This window comes from Glossina fuscipes, unplaced genomic scaffold, assembly GCF_014805625.2.
Source record: "Glossina fuscipes isolate IAEA_lab_2018 unplaced genomic scaffold, Yale_Gfus_2 61, whole genome shotgun sequence".
Taxonomy (NCBI): domain Eukaryota; kingdom Metazoa; phylum Arthropoda; class Insecta; order Diptera; family Glossinidae; genus Glossina; species Glossina fuscipes.
In genome coordinates this window covers 1,812,863-1,836,105 of record NW_023998433.1, presented here as the reverse complement: position 1 = coordinate 1,836,105, position 23,243 = coordinate 1,812,863, and the positions used below count along the sequence as shown (strand labels likewise).

The following is a 23,243-nucleotide window of genomic DNA, read 5'->3' as shown; positions in this document are numbered from 1 at the left end:
TTTGTGTTAATTTAAATCTTCTTTATGTTACGCGTTTTAAAATTTCAGTTGATACTCCATATTATTTTGTAAGAACTGAAAACCAAGCGATAAAGACGATTTATGCTCAGTTTTGAATATACTTCTTCGTCTAAACTCATTTTTCTTCATTCTTTAATTCATTATTTAATCAAAAAATGTGTGGTTTTCATATATTTCTTATTAACATATATGTTAACTTTGTTATTTAATTCTTAAACCATTATTATATTATTTTTTTATATAATAATACGGGAATAACGTATCGTTGTGCTTTAAAGTTATCCGGTCAGCCCGTTTACGTCTAGTTTTCGATTTAAAATACATATTGAACAGCCTGACACGATACGATTTAAACATGTGGCAACAACAATGTGTGTTTTCTTGACTTTCTCTAGCATGCTCCATCTGTCTCCCTCTCTCTCGTTGTTTGTCGTTTTGACTTGTAATGAACAAAAACAAACTATTATTTAGGGAAATCTATAAATAGCTGCTCTAATGCAATGAACAAGTAAGACATAAAGTTCCGAATAACAGTACAACAAGTAACGACAGTTTATTTAATTATTGATGTGAGTGCGTAGAATCAAAAAACTAAAAAAAATTGTTAATTGACGCAATATTTCTAGAATAAAGTTGAGAAGATTTAAGAGTGAAATTGTAATAAAACTGTACATCGGTATACTCGTTAAAAAATCGTAACAAAACCCAATGTGTGTAAATATTTCACAAAATCCAGATATTAATGATTAATAACATATTTTATTTCGATTTTTTAAATACAAAAATAGGTGATTGTTCACTTCCAAGGCGATATATTTCAAGTAACAAAATCCAAAATTTTATATCATCACAAGCACTCTTTTGCAGTGTAATTATTGTTGTATTTTTTAAACTGAATGTAGATTTTAATATTAATTGCTTGACAAATTTTCTGTTTTTTAATTTTTACAGTAAACAAACCTTAGAGTGAAAATAAAAACGAAAAAAATTGTGATATATATATTTTTACAGTAACTTTTGTGATACATAGGATTTGCATATCTATTGATTAACAAACAGATTAAGAAACGTAAATATATTTGTATTATGAATCTATCATTTGCTGGTTGCGGTTTTTTGGGCATTTATCACGTTGGTGTAGCTGTGTGCTTTAAAAAATATGCACCACATTTGCTATTAGAAAAAATCGGTGGTGCGTCGGCTGGAGCCTTGGCGGCATGTTGTCTGTTATGTGATCTACCGTTGGGTAAGTGAAATTGAACTTTTGGTTTGTTTTATGCACATATAGGACGGAATTAAAATTACTTTCGTTTTAAACGTTTTCCTTCGTGTAAGACAGAAAAGACAAAATTTATAAAAAAATGCAGCAATTTCTGACATTTTTTATTGAAGTTTATGATGTAGAAAGAAAGTATAATATAAATATGATCGCCTTGTAAGATGGGAACATTCAAAAATACATGGCTAATAGCATCGAAAAAACTGAAGTTCATATTGTGTTAATAACTATAAAAGATAATTGAATTAAGATTAAGATTTCCTTGTTTATTTTTCGTCAAGAAATGTATAAAAGTGTTAAACATTCAGTATATTTTTTAACTATTTTTTTATGTGAACTATTTAATACATGTCCGAGTTTATGCGTGAACATTTATATCTTGGCATAAAAGATACGTTTGTTTGCATGTTTTCCAATCTAAAGCCAAAAAAGGGGGCTGGTCTTTCGTTTATTGAGTCATAAAAAATAGTACGCAATATAATCAAACAAAAGTTTTATGTCAAAGCACACATATGAGCACATATATTTGTTTACACAATGGTACGTCTTTGTATATAAAAGCACATGTTTTGTTCAAATAATTTATCAACTTGATCCTCCTGCTCTGCATGCGCGCATGTTTATGTTTACGTATCCACAAGTTATTTCTATTGCGTAATTGTGGTTTCTCTATAAAAGCTTTCGACAGTTTTTTTTTTTTTTACGGATAGAGGCGAGCAGCAAATAACTTCTTGGTGTAAATGAATTATTACTTTTAACTTCGGCGGCAGCAAGAACAGCCCGCTTTCAAAACTTATTCGCGAAACCAAAACATTTATATATTATGTAATTATATATTATATATATTTCATTTTTTCTGAAAGCGGAAGAACTCATTGCGCTGACTGTGAAAAATTTATTCCGATTGCAGAAAATTAGCTATAAATGACGCAAATGATAGTCTACTATGTTTATTTTTTGTTTTTTTGAACGACGCCCAGAGATGCTCACCATCGGAGATCCCACAAAGTATTCATTGTTTTGATCGATAAACGATCTTGGCAATTTCAGTGGATGTTTAAATGAATGCTACAGATTGTGAGTGTAATGTTAAATGTGCTTCCAAGTTTTCCACAATTAATTATGGCGCATAGCGATCGACAGATATCTATTATAATGATATGAGAGTATAATCTCCACTTTGCTAATTAACTAATTGGTGGCTGTTGTCCAATATTTACGAATTTTCGTTATACTTCGAACGTACATTGTACATTAGTGAAAGTATACTACATGCTGAGTTTTTTTTATTGTCATACTGGCCGGCCTATTGCCTTTGCACATTTCATGTGTTTAAGTTCTCTTTTAACTGATAAAGCACTTTTTTTTAATTTCTTTCAGTTTATTTTGCCTCTTCATATGATTAATAAGCTGGTTGCTATTTAAATTGAGGCGCTACAATACTATTTTGCTTTGATGTTTTATTGTAAATAAAAAAAAAACTTGGAAGAACTTTGCTGATAAATTTAACAGTAATGTTGTGGCATTGCTTATGTAGAGAAGACTTACAATTTGACAGGATCCTCATGTAGTATTCAAAAAGAAAATATTTCAAAAATTTTGCTTTCTCCTGCCTAATAAAAGACTGAGCCTAGGAACTGAAAAATTAATTGCTAGCATCGCCGCCAATTTATTTGAAAGAAGCAAAATACTACTGCGTTCTCAGTCGTATCAATAATCCTTGATTTGATTATTAAAAATGATGATTTGTATGTAGTTTCTAAAGCTAAAGTAGAATAGTGACAGAAAAAAATAACCCTTTGGAAAATACCAATGCCGCATATTTATGCATAAGTTAGCAAACACATATACACACACAAAAAAAAAAATAAATAAATAAAGAAAGAAAGAAGAAGAAAGTGAATCAGTAAAATTGGTGGCACATACATTGCAATTTCAAAATTTAAATTTTAAAATGACCCAAATAATAGCATTTGTGGTATTATGCTGGCAAACATATTTCAAAGCAATTTGGACTTTGTATTATAGAAAAGGTATCTATGCTTGCGTTTATTAACTCTGTTGTATGTTGTCTGTGGAAAACGATTGCATAAATTAAATCATGTACCAAAAAAGTAAGATCATTTGTAAATAGGAAAAATTAAGTGCTTTTATATCTCCTATGGAAATGACCTTGAAAGCAATTTTATTATTTATAATTTCAAATAATTATACGAATGCGAATGGAAATGCGAGTACAAAATTGTATTATAATTTACATATAAAACATATCGTTATCCCCATCCGCATCAGATTTTCGTTCTAGTATCTTAGTCCAATTTTATCATGATTCCATATCTATTCTTATACGCATTATTTTGCTATTCATTCGCGTTCTTATCTGTAGTCAGTCGAAAGTTCGTTCGCATCTTTTTTACATTTTCGCTTAGAAATTGAAAAAGATAATGCTTAGATATCGTACAATTCGTATTTATATATACGTTTGTATCCACTTGACTTTTGTACTTTTTCATATAAATTGCTTCTTCTTCTTTTACTCTCTTTCATCTTTCACGTAACGTAATTGTCACGTTTTTGTGAACGGTTGAGGTTTACGGGTTGTAAATGTGGACATTTCGCAATGCAAAAGGAAAAGAAAAAAAATCATTAAACAAATAAATATAGACATGAGGAAGGAGATATAATTGGTAAGCGCCGAATCTTGGATACTCATCATTTGTTAAGTGAATGCAAGTGGTGCGATTTCTGAATCGTTTTAAGCGTCAAAGTGCGAAACGTGAAAAAAAAATTGAAATGTACTGACGTTATTTTTTATCTGATGTATCGATCAATAAGCCATAGGACTAAGTAAAAAATAAAGTTTTGTTTGTACGAGATTTAGGATAATTCATCGACATAATCCTCGCTAGTAGTAATAAAATCAGTTCAATGCTTTCCCGACATTTCGATGCGTTCTCTATAGAAAAATGTGTCGAGACCCTTTAAATACACTTCATTATATAATTCAAAGTATTTTCTCTGGAGCAATTTTTTGAAATATGCAAACAGGTAACAATTGTTGGACGCCCAATCTAAATGATAGGTCAAAGTAGGGCAAGGTCGTCTATTATTGCAGTGTGAGTAGAGTTCAGAGTAGTTTTAACATTGTTACCTATATTTTTTGCTTTAAATTTAAAAGAATCTTTATAAAAAATTCAAAGGAAGCTTTCATAAATATAAAAAGAAAAATAAAAGTTGTTTTCTTTAGGAAGAATGGCTGATCGACTTGGATATATTTTAAAGAAAAATTTCTTTTATTGGTGCGACGAGAATATAGGGAGACATAAATAAAAGTTTAGACAAACAAAATAGACAAATATATTTCATTCAGGATTTATTCATATCAATCATTCATTTAATCCTAAGAGTTGGTATTTCGTTTTTACGATTCTAACCGTTAAATATTAATCTTTTGCCTATTTTTACGCAATTTCCGACATTGAGATTTGCCGATTAAACTCAGTTAGTTATCATATGTGCATAACTCATCTGATCCAAGCGGTGTTAGAGTTAAATAAAACCAACACTAGTTGAAATCTCTTTCATTGAATAATTGAATAATTAATGATTGGACATTGGGATTTTCTCGGTTTAAAATTATTCCAAAGTTAGCGAGAATGTAAAACTGTCATTTTATATATGAATTAAGTAAAAAATCGGAAAATGTTGACTCGTTCATGGATTTAGGGATTTCATTTGACCAAAAATTGATCTGAACGCTGAACTCTCCATTCACAGTGCTAGGCCAACGCCTCGTTAAGCCGAATTGGAATTTCATGTTGATCAAGAAGAAGAACTTTACGCCTTTGTGTTGCGCTCTCGTGAAATTCGAGCCAAATTTTAATTGAATTTAAATTGAAAATAGTCGTTGATCATTTCAGAACAGATGTCCATCCAGCAAAAAAGAAGATAGTGTCCAAAATCCCGTTTTACAAAAACTTCGCAAGGTTTGTTTGGTGTTGAATATGGAAATGATGGTGAGCTCCGCGAAACGTACATATAATGAGTATTCAAATTGTTGCCATAATAATCCATGCCAAGTATCGATCACATTAATGAAAAACTAACATAATGATCTGCAGTTTTTATATATTTTTTTGAGGTTGAGTTTGGTTCGCCCTGATCTGTGAATGTAATCTCTTTTGCTTGTTTCACTTCTTCTTCATCTTCTTCTTAATACTACAAACGAAATTAATTATTAGTGAAACTTGCATACATATATGAAATTGTAAGTAAGTGAATGCGCTTATTTACGCTTAATTTTATGTTGCTGACGCGTTGAATGACTGATTTACTGATTATTAGGAAATAGTATTTAAATTGATAACAAAACAAAAAGTATTGTATTATGACAATAAACAGTTTGTGTGCAGCTGTTATAGTTAAAGCACACATGCCTACAAAACTTATGTACATGAAATCGGACGGGGGGGAAAAAAATAAATAAATAAAAAAATGAAAAACTTTGATCAACAATAAATGTATTCACTATCAGTTGAAGTTGACGTCAGTTATTTATTTATTTATTTTTGTCAAATAAAAAACAAAACAAAGGCTGCCTGAATAAAAATCATAATAATAAAGAAATCATTAAAAAATCCTAATTATTAATGATTAATACAAGGTTTACACCCATAGAGACACTCATTTATTTGAATACACAGAGTTAATGTAAGACTTTAATATAAACCTGAAGCATAGCAGTGCGTTTGCACAAGTGTGTGCATGAGTAATTTATATTTCTAGATTTGCGTTTGTAAGTATTTGCCAGCGAAATTACAAGATTAGAAATAATCTTAAGGTTTTCATTGTTCTTTTTTTTCTTATTCAAGCGCAAATTCAAAAAAAATAAAGTATTAAAGGGGTCCCTGAAGTTATCATTACTAACCTACTAATACACACCACTAGCAAAGCCAGCGACAACAAAAGAATGCTTTTTAATAATGAATAACTTGATTTTCGAGCAAATGCTTACAGGAATTTTAACGTACATGGATGTACCTATCACATTATATTATTATATACAATTTTCACAGGGAATTCCTAAAAGATGTTTCTATAATTTAAATGATTTTTAGAAATAACCCCACCTAGTTATGAAGTCGCACGAAGGCTTAACACTAGAACTACCGTCGTTTTGAATATATGCCAATTTCTTCCAATTGATCGTCTCCCTTTTGTTGTTGTTGACTTGTCACAGTTACAAAACGAAGATAAGAAGCCGCAATTTAGAGCCAAAAATCTGTTAATATGTGCGCATACAATATCTATCATTCCTTCATAGTCTGTGTTGTAGAGTAAGTAAGTAGGGTCCTTGATCGAAGTTCGAAATGGATCACCATGCGAACCATTACTATAAAAAAGGAATTAAAAAACGAAACGTTGAAGAATTCGATTTTTTTTTTATTTTATTATTATTGTAAAGTATAGCAAACGTCATGTAAAATTTTGCAGCAAATTTTCTTCATGAAAATTACGGGGTCCTTGCAATTTTTTTTTAGACTTCTTTTAAATATCAAGAAAAACGTAATGGTTTTCCTACCAATGCGATTAATAAGAACGATACAATTTTCTTTCGCAGAATTGCATTTCATTTTTCAAAATAACTTTTATTTAGCTTAATAGCCCGAGTCCATCAATTTCCGAAATTTTAGTATTTTCCAACTAAATCGATTTGTCGAGTAGTTCAAAATGTCTGTTTTTCATTCGAGTTTTAATTCGATGCAAAATGTGTATCTTTTTTGAAATTCGCAAACAGATAGTAACCGCTGGGGATTAAATCTGGAGGATACGGTGACTACAAAAACTATTCGTGTACCATTTCATACAATTTTGACGATGAACTGTACTTAAGAAAGGATTTTTCTTCCTCAAATATGGATGCGGATAGGCACTTATTATTCTTTAATAACACTGGATAATGCTGAATAATATGCGCCTATTGTCCCTCGTCTCAATATAATCGATTAAGGTTATACCAGCTGTTGGCTATAATATTTCCCCTCCTTTCAAAATAACAAAAATATGAAAAGAAAAACACACCGTGTTATTTAGAAAAATAGTTTTTATATATGTGAGTTATAAGAAAAGAGAAATGGGAATAGAAAAGAAAGGTGCCAACTAGAGACTTTGTGAACAATATTACTCAGGGTAGAGGATAGTCTAAATATACAAGTATATATATAATAAACCGGAAAATGTTCACACACTTTACATATGCTTATACATGCATACTAATGTTTTCTTTTCTCTGACGCTGATAACAAAGCTGCACTTGTGTTCGGGGCAGTGAATGCAAGCATACATGCGTATATGATTTGATTGTAGCTAACGGCATTATCTTTCTTACAACATTACGGCACAACATATAGTACACACACACAAAATCAACAATAAACTATAATCGTCGTCCCATACATGGAAACATAAAACGTATACAAGCACACATATGTACAAGGGGTATGAAATTTCTTGTCGTTTAATTTGATGATGACGACTTTGGCTTCAGGGACTTTTTATATATGTGTACATACAAAGAATCACATGATTATTGCTTCCCTATAGCTACGGTCACATGCAGCCAGCCGCACACAAACTAATAAGCATTACGCATAAATAGGCTTGAGAGGAAAGTGCTTGTATGCGTAAAAAGAATAGGTAAACTGTAGATTTTATCATAATGAAATAACCAATGATGACCAATTGATGAGCGCATTTGCTGTTTCTAGCGCTTCTATCAAAAATTTGAAGGGTACTTAAGAACCTTACAATGACTAATTAATATTATATATATATATATATATATGTATGTATGTGTATGGCTACAGATATCCAAATTAATTGAGTGATTTCTTTGATCCTAAGTTACTTAGCCTCATGTATATATTGGATATGAATGACTTTTAAATGACATCAGTTTTTTACGAACATTATAGGGCGATTTATTAGATCTGTTAAATGTTTGCAACGCAGAATAATTGCAGGTTTCAAATTTTTTTCAACAATTTTATTATTAACGTTATTTGTCAGATAAAATTAAGAGGTCACTTCTAATTTTATGTATTGAACATATTAGTATTATTTAATATCTTAATTCAAGAGTTTCTACGTACAATGAGTCTTATGAATGTGGGGGTTTTTTGCTCCAAAAAAAAAAGTTGACACTTGTTAAACCTAGGCCATTGTCCCCATACAAAAATTTATTTTACTGTTTCATACTACTCGAGAATACATATTGGAATAAAAAAAAAAAAAAAAAAAAACATAGCGTCAGTGATCTTGGGTTTTCTTCATTTAACGAAAGATACGTAGATAAAAACAGCATGTTATTAAAAATTAATTGCGAGAAAACATGTTTTTAAATTCATTTTTTTCTAACCAACCACTTGGGCGTATTCCCTCGAAAATTCTAGTCTTAGCTTCCTATTAAAATCTTGTACCGATGGCTTACGGCGGACATGGCAATGGTTATGTCATAATCTGGTATGCATTGGCCAATGGAGCCGGAAAATTGGTATTTATGGATAGGACTGTAGTAAGGATATTCAAGGAAAATTGGAAAGAAAGAGTGGATAAAATTGGTATTTCGGTAACATTTAAATTCTACTAAGATAGCTACCTCAAGTCCCGTAAGTCCCGCTTATATAACTGCCACAAAGTGCTTCATCCTCTTTCACAAATCACCATGAACACCAGCAAAAATATGTGCCGTGAATTGACTGCTATGTGCGAGACCACTCAATCCCTTCCGCCCAAAACCTGAAAAACAGACTATAAGAGGAATGGAGTAAGAAAAAATATGTCAATAGTCTTATGTAACGTTATTAAACCAAAAGGGTACCCCACCAAACATTCATTTTTATCTTCGTATCCTTCCTTATATGGGAGCCTTTTATTCAGCCAATAGTTATGACGCTAGGTTTTTTGAGTTGCTGAAGTTAGTTAATTGTATATTGGAGTAAGTTGTATACTGGAATAATGTTTTGTTTGTTTTTGTTTTCGCATTTCAATATGTATTTTCTAGTAGTATAAAATAGTAAAATAAATTTTTATGTTTGGACAACGGACTAGGTTTAACAAGTGCTTATATTTTGTCGAGCGAAAAGACGCAATATTAATGAGGCTCACTTTAAAACAAAGTTAAGGTTGGGCTAATATTTCATTTTAATTAGATCATTGTATTGCACTTAAAGGTCAGCTAAATCGGTTCAACGGTACGCCTCTGTTAAGAGAAGAAAAACTTTATGCATAATCATCCACAAGGTGTTGCTGATTTATGTACGCATGTATGTCAAATATAAAAAATGCATGTCGAATGTGAAAGGCAAGGGTCATTATAGTCAAAGATTGCGGACGAAGCATATATGGATAATAGAAAAAATTGGCCAAGATCGTGTATAATTGTTTTCGGTTTTACTTTACTATTAAATTGATCATCAAGTATTACATAGTATTAACAAAGTTTCAGTGTCCAATATTTCATTATGTACATATATGTATCCAAAAGCCCCTCTTTCCTGTCTTGTGATTCCATAATAAACACATTTTCGTGTTAAATTTGCTGATATCGTACAATGTCAGCCGGCACAAATTTTATCATGATTTTGTTTCTCTACAGGAACACGACGAAATCGAGGGCAGTTGATATTTATGCATAGATTGAGTATAACAAGTGAAAAAATTATATTCGACCATGACCGAATCGGTTATACCTATCACCACTATCCTAAAGAAGGCTAAAGAAAAAAATTTATTAAATTTCCATTGGATGTGGGCATGGCTAATTTTTTCTATTTTTCTAGAATAAATCTACAAAGTTATATCGTGTATCTGTTGCAGTTGTTCGAGCAACGAGCAAAAAACACGGAAAGCAAAACTGTTCGCAATTTTTGTTGCGCTGTAGGCATGCCCTTTGAGCTTTGACATTTATAGTCGATATTTTCATTTTCGGGAACTTCGGGAATGTTTACTATAGGTACTAGTACAGCTGGACAAGGCGGCCAGGTGGTTAGACGAACAGACGGATGTGCTTAGATTTATGTAAATTTAACACCGATCACGAACGTATGTACTTTGTGGGATTTCTAAACTTTGCTTCAGGGCGCTATAACGATTTTTACAACAATATGGAAAACTGATATACCACAATTTTGCGTAGACGGGTCCAAATTTTTCCATTTTTGATGGTTTAGCACCATCCATAGGATATATGTTCAAATTTTTATAGTTGCATAGTTGCGGTTTATGACTAATGAGCGAAATATCAGCCTTTTTTTCCTTTCCGAACTTTCGTGAAAGAATTTACAAAGATGCTGCCAAATGTGATGCCGAGAGCTTCATTTTTGTGCCCAGGAGAATGCCTGCGCAAACGGGCATGCATGCTTAAGTCGACTGATGCTGATTGAGAATATATGTGGTCTCTGAAATTTCCTTTTTGGCGTTACAAACGTATTGTCAAAATGAATATTTATTCTCCTAATCCTTCGGAGATGAGTAGAATAATAGTAAAAACCATGGAAAACTTCATCGATCACTCTAACGATGGGCTGTCATATCTGATATGATGTGACATGTAAAAATAAATGTATAAATGCAATAAATTAATTAATTTTTCAGGTAAATTATTGTTAATTATCCTCGATGCATGGATATTGAGAAAATTGTGGCTTTCAATACAATTAATACGTGATAGAAGGCTTTTCAACAAATTGTATAAAACTTATGAAGTCGTTTTCGTCTTGTAACCATCTCTTTGGGAAATTATGAATCTCTAGGAGTGCTCTATAATCTCCGTAAATTAAATTCAAGTTTCGTTTCACTTTATAATAATTTTTTATAACTGTTTTTGTGTAAAATTAAAAATTCATCCTCTATTGAAAGTCAAACGGACTCAAATGTCGCTTTGTACATACGTATATTTTTATTACACAGATAAAGTTCGTTCGACACTTCAGTTAAAATCTTAGGACCTTACGCTCACAATTACGCGTACGTACGGAATATATATTTCTTTCTTGCTGATGTGTACGTTATTTTATTTAAAAACTCGTTTTATTTGATTATAAAATGTGTATTTATTCTATTGTGTATATACCGTCGTGTATATGTATGTACGTATGTGCACGCATTTATAAAAGTTGTGGGTAAATTTCCATAAAGAAAGGGGCGTGCGTGCCTCTTGATTTACACAACTGTAGGCCGCATTGGTTCGCCTTTCTTCTCTTGTATAAATAGGGATAAAGAAATTTTATGTTGCATTGTTTCCGTGCTATAACAGTTAAGTTGACTGTTCTGCTGGCAGTCTTGTTTTTTACTTACTTATGCACAATAATCTACATACTCAATTTTTCGAACAAGTATATATATATGCAGACTCTAGCTATGCCCAATTATACGGAAAATTCGAGAAGAGATAGGCTTAAGCAATTAATTACATATGTACATATGTACGTATATTATGAAAAATATCCCCAAAATGATTGTTTGTTTTTCGAAAACAATATTTAATTATTTAATACTTGATGATAGCATTTAGTTTCATTAAAAAATTAGTAGTGATATGGAGATTATAAGAAAAGAAACGAAATCGTAAGAAAATTAAGGGAGTCATGTGAAATAGTCATGAATGAAATATGAATTATAAAGACACTGGCTATAATTGCACTCATTCACTCTGAAATACAAGTTCATTTTGGGTACACTTTTCATTTAGTTTTGTAAACAAAACTATTAAGATGTTTTTGCCCTTGATAATCAGTAAATAAGAAATTTATTAACACTTTCGTCTACTTGTTAAAAACAGGTGACGAGCTTAAAAAAGAGCTGCTGACAAAGGCAATATTTTCAATATTGTAGCCTTGGAATAGTTTGACGAACTTTACTTAGAAAATAGTACTTTTTTCATTTTTTTTTTTTATTTTTTTTATTTTTAACAGTAATTGTAAATATAAGTGAACAAACACACCATCATGTCTATCACTAAGCAAGCAACCAAAAGTTCAGCGAAAATTTAAAAAAGATAATTACAAACACCCATTTCAATAAATTTAAATATGTTGTTTTAAAAATAGAACGACGCGACTATTAAGTGTTACAGAAAGTTCGCTCATCTAATAGTTTTTTAAGGAAAACAAATTATTTATGGCATTACTTTACTGATATTTAACGTGTAAACCGTCTACGGACCTATACGAAGTTATATTGCTACAGTACGCGTATGTCGCTCTTTACTTACCTCTTAACATGTACCTTGAAGTTACTTTTTATATTCCACGACACTTGTGGTGGGCGTATATAATACGCAGAAGCGCTTAAGATGTACCCACCCACCTTTTATTATACCAATCGATTCAGAATCATAATCTTAATTGAGCTAAGCCCGTCTGTCCGTCTGATGTCTGTCCATGTACATTTCTGTTCAACCTACAGGTCGCAATTTTTGAGATATTTTGATGAAATCTCGTACAGTGACCTGTTTTGAGTCAAGGACGAACGCTATTGAAAATGGTTTGGATCGGTTCACTTTTTCAATCACTCTCCCTATAACGCCTTGTTCTAAAAATTCGTTATATGGTAAAAATTGTAATTTTCAAAATTTCTTCGCAAAAGTAGCTAAGTAGTAGTATTTCGCCATTTTAAAGTGGTATGAAAACTTTGGACGGACCGGAGAAAATTTTTGAACCCCCTCTTATATAACACAAAAACTGTAGTTTGTACGACAAAAAGGTATAATTTTAAATAAATACTTCACGATGAAAATTATATAATACTAGTACTTGAACATAAAAAAATTAACTGTAATAAATTTTGACCATCACAGTATATGTTTGGGATCCCATCCTAATAACAATATCCATGAAAATTGATCCTATGTAGAGCAGAAAAGACAACGTTTTAAAATGTGGTTATCGAAATTGACCCATAGTATTATAGTAATTTCATACAAAAATGAACTCTACGAAATTTAGACCATCTACGCCTATTTTTGGATCCTGACTTATCTGAGGATTAAATTGGCCGCTTTCCCATAAATACGCACATGAAAAATATGTCTTTACATAAAAACAATATATAATTTTGTGTTCTACAATAAAAATAATGATTATGTACGGTATATAAAGGTCGACATTGCCCGTCTACCATGTTCTTACTCGTTTTTTTTATTCTACAAGCAATCTTTTCTCCCAGAACATCTATTGGAAATAAACTAATGTTGTGTTCAATCCACAGGTCGAAATATGTAGAATATGCACGCAAACGCTTACACGCTAAATTTTATATTGGTGCCGAGGTGAATCCTATTGAAAATGGATTGGATTGGATCAGTTTTAAAAAATTCGTTATAGGAAAAGAATTTACGATTGTTTATATTTCTCGATCAATGGCAACGAGGAGCCGTATTTGCTTTATGCATAATGAATACGTAAGATACTTACGCTGCTTACTTTGCTTTTCAATTTTGCAAAAATTTTCTTAAGGCCGGGCATGACATATGAGCTCAATTCGCACGCAGTCGTAAACAATTACGTGCTATTTATTTAATGTAAGCCCAACGCGCTATTACTACGTAATTAGATTATTTTTTGTATTTTAATTGTCTTATCATTGAATTTTTTTTTTCTTTTCAAATGAAATTTGAAAACTTTAATTATACAAATAAACAGTTTTGTTATTGTTATTGTTTAATTCGAAACGCATCCGTTACATGCATTGAATAATTCTAATGAGTTTCTTTAAAATGTGATAAGAAACATTTCATTATTTCGCTATAATTTAAAAACCGACAAACAGGGCGAACTTTTGTCAGTAGCTAAAATCAATAAAGCTGAATTATAGACGTTGTTTGTTGTTGTTAGTTGCATGACGATTTTTGTACGATCATTTCAAAAATAATTGACTTGGAGAATTAATTTCGACCATTCAAATCAGGCTTTGCCGTACAAAAGTTGAAAGGCTATTTAATCCAACTTTTTAAAGAAAATGTAGAATCGTTCTCAATATCTAAAAATTTATCCATAGTTCAGTGTATACTTCAGCTTACCGATTCCCTTGCAGATCATAAAGCCAAAATTAATTTTTATTAATATCTACGCAACGTGCCATTGTGTAGAGAGAATGGCTATTAATTTTAATGCCATGTATTTTTTTCTTTGACTCAAGCGGACTGTAGTACTTACTTAAATTTTTGCTAGCAGCAGCAGTTGAAAACGAACTCACAAACCGCTAATACCAAAAGTTGTTGAATACAAATTAATTGGCAAATAGTTTAGCTTATCGCTGTACAAATTCAAAAACTATTTATATTTTGCAAATCATTTCGATAGAATTTCGTTCGCAAATTTATTGTAATATGTTATATATTTATTTCGGATCTAAGATTCCTTGAACGTTATATTCGCGTGTGGTTGACGTAACGATTTAGGCTGTGTTTTTTTGGTATTCGAGATCGGGAAATGAAATTTTGCAATTTACTTTCTTTAATTGTATATGGACGAGTCAGTCAGTTTTGAGAATGAACATCCTCCTAATAGCTAAGATGGTAATATATTTTTATCAATAATCTACCAAACAATAATAAATGCTGATTTAATTTTCGATAGAGGAGCTTAGAAGAAGGTTCACGATAAGCAAAGAACAGGTGAGTGTAGGGGTTATTAAGAAATCGCTGCAAGCTAAAGAGAATTTTCGCACAATTGAAATAATAACGGTAAATAAATAAATCAATTTTACGAAATCTGTCAACCCTTTCGTACCTCTCTATATGTTTTAAATGTGATTGAAATTAAATGATAAAAGATAAGCTGTTGACCAATCTCTCTCTCTCTCTCTCTCTCTCTCTCTGATAATGACTAGTCACTAATCCAACAAAATAGCGGTTTTCCTTTTGTTTCTTTTTTTATACAAATATTAACATGAAACTATTGAGCGGCTCATGTAACGTTTCGTTTTGAGAGAAAGTCATTAAAACGAAAGCATATGTACAGCACAGCGTGATGATCGTTTGCTTATTACGACGTCATTACGGAATCGCCGATTGAATGCAGTTCAACTAGGGTAGCAGCTCCAGAAAGTAGGAGGAGTGGAAGTCATTCGGTAGACTGACCAACCAAAGGACGCATAGATCAAAAACATGGCTGCAATTGGCCCCAGCCCATCGACAAGCACGCCTCCTATTCACTCGAGGATATGTAAATTGGACTATGAATCAATGGAAAGTATTACTGTTCTCTTACGAGTACAAGATATGTCTTCATGGTAACGACCGACGGGGAAGAGTCTATCGAAGACGCGGTGAGCGCTTCGCACCGTGCTGTATCTCTGAACGTGTCGCATATGGCAATGGCACATTCATGTTTTGGAGAGGCATATCAATGAAAGCGAATACCGAATTTGTGTTCATCGATCGTCCATTCCAACGCTACATTGAAAAGATCCCGGAAGAACATGGAGCGCCTTTTTCGAGATTTATCGGCGAAAATTGTATTTTCATGCATGAAAAAGCGTATTACGGTACTTGGCGTGCGTCGTGCGTCGTGCGTCGGTACTTGGAGAAGAATGATGTGCCGGTTAAGACGTGAACTGCTCGAAGCCCAGATCCCAATCTCATTGGGCATTTATAAGATGTGCTGAAAAAACGAATAGGAGCCGGAGGAAATACGGCGTCTACGAGTCTCGAAGAGCTTCAAATCGCAATTACAAAAGAATGGGAAAAAGTACCGTAAAATTTTGTAAAAAAATCTATTTATGCCATAAAAATTAAAGGGAATTTGTTATTCAGGCTAGAATTCAGTATTATCGCATTAATATATGTTTTTGTTGTGGAAGCGAGCGATTTTGGGTTTTTCTATTGTTTTATTGCTATCGTAATAATTTTGGAGGTTAGCGGTAAGCATATTGTACGTTTTTCAAAAACTAACAGTGTGTACTTTAGTTTCATTTAAGTTATGTTTGCAAATTTAATTTAATAAATGTTTAAATTTTAAGTCAAAATGTAGGGGGTGTGTGCGATTTTTTTACTCTACTCTCTAGTGTAGTTTACTCTAATTTTTTTTTATGGTCAAACATAAGCATTTAGAAAAACTTCTAATCCATTTATTAGCCACGTTGGATTACGGTTCTTCTTTTCATCGTTTAACCTCCAAACTTGCGACTTTTGCAATTTCAAATATTTGTCATTAAGATAAAAATATTGAACGTATTTTGAGAAAACTCCAGCCAGCAGCATATACGTAGTTATCAATACGTGTTTCTGACAAACACCGAATCCGAAAAAGTGAAAATAATATCGATGCTGTACGCATCATTTTTATGAACTCGACATCTTAGCAGTCAGTTGATGAAGTTTCCAAAAATTTTGAAAGAGTTAATGGTCTTTGTTAGGCAATTGGAGCAATACAACTAAACGTGAAATTTGATAAAAATCGTCACACATCTATTATTGCGAAATTGCGCAGACCGATGGTGAAAGAATGTCGTCGTTGGCAACCTTTCTTCTACCTTTTATTTATTTCAATAGTGCAAATTCCAAAGCGATATATCACATATATTTGGGTAAATGATGAAAGCAATTTTTGCGCTGATTTTAAATAAAGGAAACACTTGAACAATTTTTAATTACCTAAATAATAATAATTGATAAATAATTAAAAGAAAGAGTACATTTTCCATGATATGCAGGCTGGTGCATATGCTGCCGTGTCGATAATCCACCTCGCATATAAATCGATGTACGAATTTTTATTTAACGAATTAAATATCAGAAATCCGCTAATTAGATACGTTTGAATTAAAATTAATATTGTGCATCAGTTTCTAAACATTAACGATACCAGATTGCGAAATTTTGGGATACAAAAAATTAATGCAATGTCTACGGCATATCCCTGTCGAAAAATTTTTAGGCGCCGTAGAAACAAATTTTAGATATCATACGGAGAATCAGTCCGTAGGTAGATAGTAACTGAAAAGAGATGCATTTAATCTAAGGAATATTGTAATATTGTGCAAAAACAAATTAACCCTATAAACAATTATAAGCAAATTGAAACATTTGCATGAAAAGTATATTCAATCGTTCTTTTTTACAATACTTTTGCAGGTAGTATGACGTCCGATTTTTTTCGCGTGGTCAATGAAGCACGTCGTCATTCTCTAGGACCGTTTAGTCCATCGTTTAACATACAGACTTGTCTATTTGAAGGTTTACAAAAGCATTTACCTGAAGATGCTAATAAACGCGTCAGTGGACGTTTACACATTTCAATGACACGTGTATATGATGGAAAAAACGTGATTGTTTCGGAATTTAATTCACGCGATGAACTACTGCAAGCATTACTTTGCGCATGTTTTATACCCGGTTTCTCTGGCATATTGCCCCCCCGTTTCAGAGGTGTTCGTTATATGGACGGTGCTTTTTCTGATAATTTACCCATTTTGGATGAGAATACAATAACCGTATCACCGTTTTGTGGTGAAAGCGACATTTGCCCGCGGGATCAAAGTTCTCAGCTATTCCATTTAAATTGGGCCAACACAAGCATTGAAATATCTCGTCAGAATATTAATCGTTTCGTTCGTATACTGTTCCCACCCAGACCGGAATTTCTTTCGAAGTTTTGCCAACAAGGATTCGATGATGCCTTGCAATTTTTGCATCGTAACAATTTAATCAATTGTCGACGCTGTGTAGCTGTACAATCTACTTTTGTTGTATCGGAGACGGTAGCTCAACCTCAAGACTTTGACCCCGAATGCAGAGAATGCAAGAAGCATAGAAAAGTATGGATACACAAAAAAGAGCACATTTTCACATTTCCTTCTAAAAAACGATAAAAATAATTTGTATTATTTTTTATGTTTACTCACTAGGATGCTTTGTCTTCCAATATGCCACAGACTGTTTTAGATGTTATACAAGACTATATAGAGCAGGCTAATAAGGGCTTGGCCAATTGGTTATTCAAACATCGTGGTATTAAATTATTATCACTGCCGGCCACTGTACCCATGGATTTTTTAATGGCCACTGTAAATAAGTAAGTAATTGTCGGTTTTATAATGAAATATTACTAATGTGCATCGAAACAAAAATTTATTTTAGAACGGCTAAGCAGCTACCAAAACCGTTTAGAAAAACATTTGCATCAGCTTAACAAACACAAAATAGTTTTCTTCTCTTAATTTAGCCCCTTCTAATCTCTCTGATAAACCCGGCTAATTCCTATTAAAAAGCGTGTTAAAAAATTTTAATTTATCGAATTTTTATAGTATTATTATTGTAATATAAACTGTAAATATCACACTATAAAAGAAATATATTAATAAAAATAAAATATATATGTGTATATATATTTATATATATAATAAATTTTGGAACATTCTTGCCGGTGCTGTCATCCGGACCAACGATACTTGTACGGACCTTACTCATAACGTCTTCCTGCAACCAAAAATAAACTGCACTGGATGTCTTTCTACCCGGCACTTTGTGTTGCGTGGTTAGACCTAAAGCTGCTTGTCATCACTATCTTTTCAGGCTAAGATTTATACTTCCCGTTGCTAGAGATATAGGCCTTTCGTTTGTAGAGGGAAGGGGAAAATTTTTTTTTTATAAATTCGTTCCTTCTCTTAAGTTGCAAATGTTTTTCATTATTTAAATTAGTTCCTGTTTATTCAAAAAAAAAAAAAACAAAAAAAACAAAAAAAAAAAACCAAAAAAAAAACAAACCCTCCTCCTTTCCCTCTTGCAGAGTTACAACCGTGACCCCGAGACTTACAAAGCAAATGCGACGTTTAGTGGAAGAGCTTATAAATCAATTCAATAACCGTGTACAAGTGCATTTATTTAATAAATTTACGGTCAGTAAAGCGATTTCTCTCCGAGTTCCCGAATAAGTTTCTTCTTAATTTTAACAATACATCTATTTTTATAGATCTGTGATCCTCCTCATTTCGATACAACCGGTTTATTACATTCGAATCGCTTATATGGACCTCGTGTATCTATCCTAGTTGATGAATGGTAAATAGAATACAAAAAAGGACTTTAATTTAAAAAATGCGTTAATTAACTTATTTTATGTAGCGGCGCACCACCCTTGGAAGATGATGTTGATCATTATGAGCACGTTCTGAAAGTTACTACTCACAACGATGCTTTATATGCCTATTATTACACCGACGATCATACCAACAAAGTAAAAGTTACTGAAATCTTTGATATGACCGAGAATATCGAATTGGCGACTGACCTGAAGCAATACGAAGGTTCGATTGAAGATCATCCCAATCCTCATCAACATCATCACAATGCTGTCCTTAGTGAATGGAATGGTATTGAATCAGGTTAGTGAAGTAGCTTTTCTTTTTTTTTTTCTTTTGTTTTTGTAATTTTTTATTTGTATTCTCTCATTACTATCACTTAAATTCATTCATTTGCAGTACACATTATACCTACACCGTCTGCATTACGCGAAGATATTTTTTAAATCCTAATTTTTGACTACCTTTTATGCGTTCCTTATATTTGTTTTCCTAAAGTTTTCTTCCTCTATACATAAACTGGAATTTTTTCTTAAAACAAAAAGAAAATATTTTATGGAGGTAAATTTTAAACATAATATATGTACATGTAAATTTGTTGGGAGCGGTGACTTTTCTATTCTTTAGTATATTTAAACTTTCTTATCCGCCTGAGTGGCCGAGTAGGCAAGAGTCTCGACTAGCAACTCAATGGTCGTGGGTTCGAATCTCAAGTGCGGTAGAGTTTTTAATAAAGCCGAAAGCCTTAGATGTTAGTGCTTTAAGACTTTAGTCTTAGAATTTATTCTCTGGCTAAATTTCTAATAATAATAATAATAATAATAATAATAATAATAATAAACTTTCTTATAATAGGTGATCAAAAAAGTGATTGCATATTTTTAATATTAACTTATGGCATAAATTCGGCTAATTATCCATTTTTTCCTTAATTTACGTTATTGTACAGAAGAATTGAATATTCGCTTAATAATTTCAAGAGGAGAAATGAAAACTCCGTAAAGATTCTATTTTCCCCATAAAACGATGTCAGGATTAAGTTTGATAAGCAAACGTCTATTATATAGAAAATATACATTAACTAATTAACTCATATCTGTGCATAAATTTTATTTAAATATTGCAGCATGCTCGAAACGAAAATTTTCAAAGCACATTAAAAAGAGCGATACGGACAATTTCGAACCAGTCGCATAAGATTATTTGTAATAATTAGATTGCAAGTAGCATTGATTTTATACGTCCTTTATGCGGATGTGTTAAACATCCAGGAGAAGGATTTGAGATAAACCCACTTTTTATTATAGCGATAGATTTAGAATCACATTCCCGTTTGAGTTTAGCGTATCTGTCCGTCTTGTTTTTTGTATTTTACCCACAGGCTATAATTTCTAAGACATTTTGATGAAATTTTATATACTGACTTGGTTCGACCTAAGGACGAATGCAATTGAAAATGATTTGGACCTGTTCACTTTTCCCACTACTTCCCTTATGACATCTTCGTTTGATAAGCCGTTATATGAATAACTATATTAAGCGTAGTGTTATACGATGGACTTTGTTCCATTTTCTTTTAATTAAATACAATATAAGCTTTTAATTCCTATAATTCTAAAAATTTCATCAAAATTGCACATGGATATTTGTAGAAATTATTTGATAGAACATCAACCATTTTACAAAAACGTATCTATACATCCATATGGAAAATAGGATTTTCCTAATGTAAATACATATATATATATTGTCAGTGTTCTTCCCACACTTGTAAACTTGTTGTAATGCTATATTCCTATTCTCTTGTTCTTCTTTTTCTGAGATTTTTTCATTTATTATATTATAATTCTATTACTTAAATGTTTTATTCAATTTATTGCAGACTTTTTTATTGACCGCCAAACGGCAACATCCACAGCACATTCCTTAACGGACAGTAAAATTTCTCACACCGTTTCGACTGTTTATACAACTTATAAAATTGAACCTGATTCCAGAACGACCCCATCCTCGGAAGAAGATAATTGTCCATTTAGTGATTCGGAAGCCGATCACTACTATAACGAGAGCGACAGAAACGAAATACCGAGACATCATCATTATAAACGCGATCTAACCTTAGTGTCAACACAACAAGATTCCATTATTGTGCCAAACGAGTTATGCATTGATATTGAGTAAAAAAAATTGGTAGTAATATTTAGTATATAAATATATATAAAAATGAACTGAATAACCAAAGTTAACTTAACAAAAGAGAAGCGTAGTTCTGCATAACGATTTAATCAAAGTAAAATGTATTTTATTTTTAGAGATGTATATTATGTAAAAACATGCGTACTTTATTGTGTTTACATATAAGGGAAATATTTTAAAAATTACAACAAAAATAAAGATGAACCAAAACAATTAAAGCGGCTTAATGCGTTTTACAATATATTGACAAAATCACTAAAAAGTTGAAAATGAATGTTGTTAGCTCTTCCACTTATTGCCGTTATTACAATGAAAAATATTAAATTTGCGAAATGCTTACGTCTAACTTTACTGTATGCCGGTATGGCAATGCCACATCTTTTCTTCTATAGTTTCTAACAATTTAGTGAATTCGTATCGTGATGTGAACTTCTCCTTATTAACATATAACAAAGAATTAAGTCGGTCGTTTAGCAGCGCAAATAATCCAAGTGGTGTTACGTTGAATTTCTACATTATAAGAGGTTTAAGAAAGTAAAAAGAAACAACACCTGATTAACACAAAAGTGGGTTTCCGATTTCGGTGACTTTCGAGGCTTGCGTTTGGCTATGCTTCCACTACCGCGATGCCTCAGAACGTATACAGCGTTTATGGACGATGAAAATAAACTATAGGATGAGAATATTATGCCAACACTTTAATCTGTTAATCGGAAAAATTTCACTAATTTATCCCCCTATTTCTATCACACCATGCCAACCATAAATTTTAAATCATATCACTTGCACCTTCTAACAATACGATTTGGTTTAGAGCCCAAAAAACGTGAGCAGTTTTTGTAAAATGCTATAGATGATTTAGCAAAATTTTACTAATGCGAATACTTCTTAAATTTTTATTAATACCGAAGTTTTTGTTGGGACAAAGAGTATACGACATTTACGTAGCGAACTAATATTTCAGTAAATTAATTTTATGACATTGCATTGCGATACGAGAATACTAACTTAGCTTTTAAAAATGTTGACAACCAAATTATCAAACATAAGCAGATCAACGCAAAGAAATCATCTGTCGCAAGTTTAGTAATCTTTTCATTTTATTTCAACAAGAAGTATTTTTTAAATTATTAGAAAAATGTTTCGGATTCCTCCTCCAATTGATCCTGCTGAGGAAAAAAAACGTGTGCAAGCTGACATACGTAAGAATTTTATAATGTTTACCGTTCTGTGTGTGGCCATACGTTTGGGTAAGTGTTTTAAAAGTAATCACTATAGAGAAGCAACAGAAATTAACAGCATATGACAATTGCAGCCCCTATATTTTTGGAAAGGGCAAGTGCCTAGCAAATCAGGACATATCGCCCAACGTATATGACACACCTCATCGAGAAACTGTACCTTTGCGAATCACGTGTTAAATAATGTCTGCGTGCTAATGAATGTGATCGAGCAAATGTTTTGGAGCAATCATTTTTGACCATAAATTACCATGTAAATGTAAATCGTTATCGTAACGAAGTAATAAATATGAGTTGTTAAAATCTGTAGAACGATACACCTCTGCGTAATTAAATGTGCCTAAGTAGGATCTTAAAAATCCCATTCCTATGCACGTTTTTGATTTCTTAGGTAACTGGCAACACTAATCTATACGTATATTTTG

The 23,243-nt window shown here is 32.0% G+C and overlaps 1 protein-coding gene across 5 annotated transcripts; it reads left to right on the top strand.

The window, feature by feature from the left end:
• Nucleotides 1–543: 543 nt before the first annotated feature.
• LOC119637766 (1-acylglycerol-3-phosphate O-acyltransferase Pnpla3) lies at nucleotides 544–21,730 on the top strand. 5 transcript variants are annotated; one of them, XM_038034032.1, is made up of 9 exons: nucleotides 544–731; nucleotides 810–842; nucleotides 973–1,267; nucleotides 17,436–18,118; nucleotides 18,209–18,375; nucleotides 19,090–19,198; nucleotides 19,273–19,361; nucleotides 19,425–19,684; nucleotides 21,264–21,730. In XM_038034032.1, the coding sequence occupies exons 3-9, from the start codon at nucleotides 1,108–1,110 to the stop codon at nucleotides 21,560–21,562; spliced, it is 1,767 nt and encodes a 588-aa protein (XP_037889960.1). In that variant the 5' UTR covers nucleotides 544–731; nucleotides 810–842; nucleotides 973–1,107; the 3' UTR covers nucleotides 21,563–21,730. The 5 variants fall into 5 exon arrangements, 4 of the variants coding, with proteins under 4 accessions (XP_037889960.1, XP_037889959.1, XP_037889961.1 ...); XM_038034031.1 differs by having other exon boundaries at nucleotides 810–889; XR_005247335.1 differs by adding an exon at nucleotides 19,781–19,942 and having other exon boundaries at nucleotides 546–889; nucleotides 21,264–21,332.
• The last annotated feature ends 1,513 nt before the right edge of the window (nucleotides 21,731–23,243 follow it).

Excerpts from the sequence above, each read along its gene's own strand:
- LOC119637766 (XM_038034033.1), top strand. The coding sequence starts at position 1,108 with ATGAATCTATCATTTGCTGGTTGCGGTTTTTTGGGCATTTATCACGTT. Across the intron at positions 1,268-17,435 it reads GTTATGTGATCTACCGTTGG|GTAGTATGACGTCCGATTTT; the intron begins GTAAGTGAAATT and ends ATACTTTTGCAG. Across the intron at positions 19,199-19,272 it reads ATTTATTTAATAAATTTACG|ATCTGTGATCCTCCTCATTT; the intron begins GTCAGTAAAGCG and ends CTATTTTTATAG.